The 4,873-nt window shown below is 43.1% G+C and overlaps 1 protein-coding gene across 1 annotated transcript in view; it reads right to left on the bottom strand.

Moving 5' to 3' along the window:
* The window catches only part of PYGB (phosphorylase, glycogen; brain), an 81,516-nt gene extending 80,330 nt beyond the window's left edge, over positions 1 to 1,186 (bottom strand). The window contains 1 exon segment of the mRNA XM_006903670.1: positions 1,082 to 1,186. Within this exon segment, the coding sequence (XP_006903732.1) occupies positions 1,082 to 1,186 (105 nt within the window).
* Positions 1,187 to 4,873: the final 3,687 nt, after the last annotated feature.

The following is a 4,873-nucleotide window of genomic DNA, read 5'->3' as shown; positions in this document are numbered from 1 at the left end:
CAGCCACACACACACACACACACACACACACACAGACACACAAAGACACACACAGATACACACACACACACACCCAGGTTTGCTGAGAACACTGTCACCACACACATACTCAGGACTGCAGAGAACACTGTCAGCCCCCAATGGCCTGCAAAACACTGTTACCACACACAACCCACAACTTCAGAGAACACTATCACCACACACACACTCCCAGATATGCAGAGAACACTGTGAGAACACTGTCACCACACACACACGTGCACGCACACACACGTTCATGTCTACAGAGAATGCTTTCACCACACACTCCCTTGTCTCCCAAGAACAATGTCATCTCTCTCTTCCCCGCCCTTCTCTCTCTCTCTCTCCCTCTCTCTCTCTCATACACACACACACACACTCACACAGATCTGCATTGAATACTGTCACAACACACACCACTGCACCCATATATACGGAGAACATTGTCACCACACATTCACACACCCAGGTCTGCGAAGGACACTGTCACCACACACACAGAGAGAACTGCAGAGAACACTGTCACCACACACACACAAACACCCTGGTCTGCAGAGAACACTGTCGCCACATACAACGACTTCAGAGAACACTGTCACCACACACTCGCCACACCACCCATGTCTGCAGAGAACATCTCACCACATAGACAACCTCGATCTACAGAGAACATTGTCAAAACACACACATACATACACACATACGTCTGCAGAAATGTCTTTCCCCACAAACACTCCCATGTCTGCAGAGAACACTGTCACCACACACACATCAAGATCTGTACAGAACACTGTCACAACACACACCCCGCCACACACATTTCTGCAAGAACACTGTACACACCACACACACACACACACACACACACACTCATGTGTGCAGATAATGCTTTCACTACACACACTCCCATGTCTGCAGAGAACACAGTCATTACACACACACACACATAGGATGCAGAGAACGTTATCATAACACAGCACACCCCAGGTCTTGTAGAGAACAGTCACCAAATACACCAGGGTTACCACAACCCCTCCCAAGGTCCACACATACATCTCACCCAACCCGTGCCTGCAGAGAACACTGTGTAGACTTGTGTAGGATGTGAGATTGCCTGCTTCCTAAATGACACTGCTGTGGTAGAGTTTTTCATGCCTGAGGCCATGATAGGTTCTTGGTCTGAAGTCACTGCTCTAGAAGAGGGTGGGAAGTTACTCTGCCTGTGTTTCTCTCTGAACTTCTGACCCAAGGGAAGTTTCCATTCAGAGGCTGTGAAAGCAGCCTCTTCTTATAACTGTTGTAGACCAAGACTTTCCATTCTAAAAGCAGTTAACAGAGGACATGAGGAGATGCAAGGCAGAGTGAAGAGAGCATGGGCACAGGGATTGCATGCACTCAGGGTGGTCATGGATGTCGGGCAGGCACAGGCACAGGCACAGGGGGGGCATGCATGTAGACACATGCTGGGCAAGCACACTCACACAGTCTCTTGCCGATTGGGCACATGCGGGGACCTGACTCAAATTACAGCTGTCTGGCCCCTCCCTGGAGGTATGCACCCTGGTGGGCCACTTCCTGGCGTTGCTCCCTGTTCCAATTTCACTCTTGTCTTGCTGAGCATCTTAATCAGGAAAGGGTGTTTCATTTTGCCAAATTACTTTTCTGCATCAATTGGTAGGATCATATGATTTTTTTTTTAATTTTCTTTGTTATTGTGGGGAACTTCGTTGGTTGTTTTTCTCATGTTGACTCATCCTTGCATACTTCTTATGAATCCTATTTAGATATGGTGAAGTATTTTTATGTCCTTTTGGATCTTATTGGGTAAGATTTTGCTAAGAAATTTTGTCTTTATCTTCATGTGAAATATTGTTTGTAGTTTTCTTCTTGGTACTACATTTGTATTAGGATTATGCTTGCTTCATATAATGTCTCTGGGAGTTGTCCCTCTTTTTTATTTTTAAAAAATAAGTAGAATTGGTGATATATCTTCTCTGAATGTTTGGAAGAGTTCTGCTGTGAAGCCTTGTGGTCCAGAACTTTCTGTGGGAGTGCTTTTTATGACCTGTTCAATTTTTTCTCTTGTGATGGGTCTGTTCAAGTTTTCTACATTTGATAGTGTCAATCTGCATAGGGCATGAGTTTCAATGAATTTGTCCATTTCCTCTGAGTTTTCAAATTTATCAGGGTATAACTTTTCATCATATCCTGTTATTATCATTTCCCCTGGATCTGTTGTAATGTCACCTCTATCATTTATTAATTAATAATTAATTATAATTACTTTTCTTTTCTTCCCCCCCTTTAGTTTGCCAATGGTTTGTCAATTTTATTGACCCTTAAAAAAACACAACAGCACCTGGTCTTATTAATAGTTTCAATTTATTTGCTGTTTTCTATCTCATTGATTTCAGCTCTCGAAGATTTTTGTGTGTGGGATTTTTTTTGGGGTTTTTTTTTTTGCATTTCAAAATTGGCTTTAAATACTCTTCAAGGAACCACACCAAGGGCTTTGTGGTGAGAACTTTTTACACATAAATGTGGGGCTGGGGTGCCCTGAGAGAGAAAAGGGGGGCCCTATCCATTAGGGCAGCTGAGGTGCCCCATTCCTAAGTGGACAAGGGAGCAAGCAGAAGGTTCTGGGGCCATCTGGGATTTAGCCTTTCCTTTGAGGTATATCATAAGGGAGGGAACTGAAGAGGGTCTCTCACAGATGCACTAGGTGATCCCTTCCTCAGTAGTATTGCTGGTAGCTGGAATAGCCTGGGGCTGGGGCACCCTCCTTAGGGGGCAGTTGGCTGCAGTCCTCCAGGAATGGAACACTTTGCAGAACTGCTGGGCTGTATAGCGAGTGAGAAGGATGCCAACAGCTGTGATGAGGGCCAACAGGATGCCCCCCTCCCCATTATCGCTGAGCCTACCATGGCTAGTGGGCCACTTTGGGCTGCCAGTACAGCACCAGTCAATGCTCCACTGGTGATGGAGTTCCAGGGATCCTCCTTGCCCCAAAGCCATACCAAGCCACAATCAATTGTAGAGGACAGAACACCTCACACTGCAAAGTTGCCTCCAACCTGGGGGGCTCAAATCCTCACAGCGCTGACACTATTTCTCAACCAAGGTCCAACCCCCCAAGGCTCACGTGTGTACTCCTCCATGATGGAAGTGTGCAGCCATGCAAACAGTCAGCTCTTGTTCTTATAATTTCCTTTATTCCACAGATTGTTGAGTTAGATTGTTGTTCTTTTTCTGTGTGATGAAGGTATTGAGTTAGTTCATTAATTTGCTTCCTTCTTTGTTTTTTATGTGTTTGCATATTGCTATGAATTGCCCCCTGAGAACTGCCTTAACTGCATCCCTGAGGTTTTTGTGTTCATTATCATTTGTTTCAAGAAACTTTTTAATTTCATTCTTAATTTCTTCTATAACCCAGTTGTGTTCTAGAAGGGTGTTATTTAGCTTCCATGTTGGTGACTTTAAAAGGTTTATCCTCTTGTAGTTAATTTCTAGTTTTATGGCATTGTGGTCTGAGAAGATACTTGCATTATTTTTTTTTATTTGATACTTGCTTTGTGCTCTAATATGTGATCAATTCTGGAAAATATACCATGTGCACTTGAGAAAAAAGTGAATTGAGTTTTAGTTGGGTGCAGTGCTCAGAATACATCCATAATGTCGAGTTGCCTGACTGTGTAGTTTAGGTCTTCTGCATCTTTGTTAAATTTCTTTTTAATGACCTATACTTTGGCAAGAGTGGTGTGTTGAAGCCTCCTACCACTATTGTGGTATTGTCAATTTCTTTCTTCAATTCTGTTAACAGTTGTTTTATGTATTTTGCAGGCCCATCATTTGGTCCTTCCTGGATAATTTAATATTCTTCCCAAAGCATAAAAGAAGATGGAAGGAGCGTGCAGAGTCACTGTACCAAAAGAAATTGGCTTACAAAGAAGAATTTCTTGAAACAATGTATGAGCAGTAAGTAGCCTGTGGTGATGAAGGAAGAACTTCAAGCTGCTCCAAAAGAATTGGTAAAAACAAGGCCTCAAAAATTGATGGCATACCAATTGACAAACTTCAAGAAACATGCTGTCCTGGATGCACTCATCAAGTTGTATCAAGAAATATGGAAAACAACCACCTGGTCATCTGACTGGAGGAGATCTATATTTGTTACCATTCCAAAGAAAGGTGACCCAAAAGACTATGGAAATTATCAAACAATATCATTAATATCACATGCAAACAAGATTCTGCTGAAAATGATCCAAAAACGACTGGAAGAGTACATCAACAGAGAACTGTCAGATGTGCAGGCTTGCTTTAGGCAGCTAATGTTAGATGGATCTTGGCTGAAAGCCGAGAGAACCAGAGGAATGTCTACTTGAGTTTCATTGATTATGCAGAGGCATTTTACTGTGTGGATCACAACAAACTGGCTAACTCTGAGAAGAATGGGAATCCCAGAACATTTGATTGTACCTATACAAAAACTATACTTGGCCCAGTCATTGAAGCAGAGCAAGAAAACACTGCATGGTTCAAAATTGGGAAGGTGTACACCAGGGATGTATCCTATCTCCATATATTTTTCAATCTATATGCAGAGTGGATCATCCAGGAGGCTGACTCCATGAGGAGGAATGTGGTATCAGGATTAGAGGAAGACTCATCAACAACCTGCCTTATGCAGATGACAGAACCCTGCTTGCTGAAACTGAAGAGGACCTGAAATACTTGCTGCAGAAGGTCAAGGACTGTCTGGTGGAGGGGAGCCTTGGGAGGGGACAAATCTACAACAATGAATGAATGGAAATCCAAAGCCTCTGTAAATTTTCACTGAAATGAATAACAA

The sequence above is a fragment of the Elephantulus edwardii genome, unplaced genomic scaffold (genome assembly GCF_000299155.1).
Source record: "Elephantulus edwardii isolate Elephantulus edwardi_28Jun2011 unplaced genomic scaffold, EleEdw1.0 scaffold00417, whole genome shotgun sequence".
NCBI lineage: Eukaryota > Metazoa > Chordata > Mammalia > Macroscelidea > Macroscelididae > Elephantulus > Elephantulus edwardii.
The sequence above is the reverse complement of the archived record's forward strand: the minus strand, read 5'-3'. Positions and strand labels throughout refer to the sequence as shown.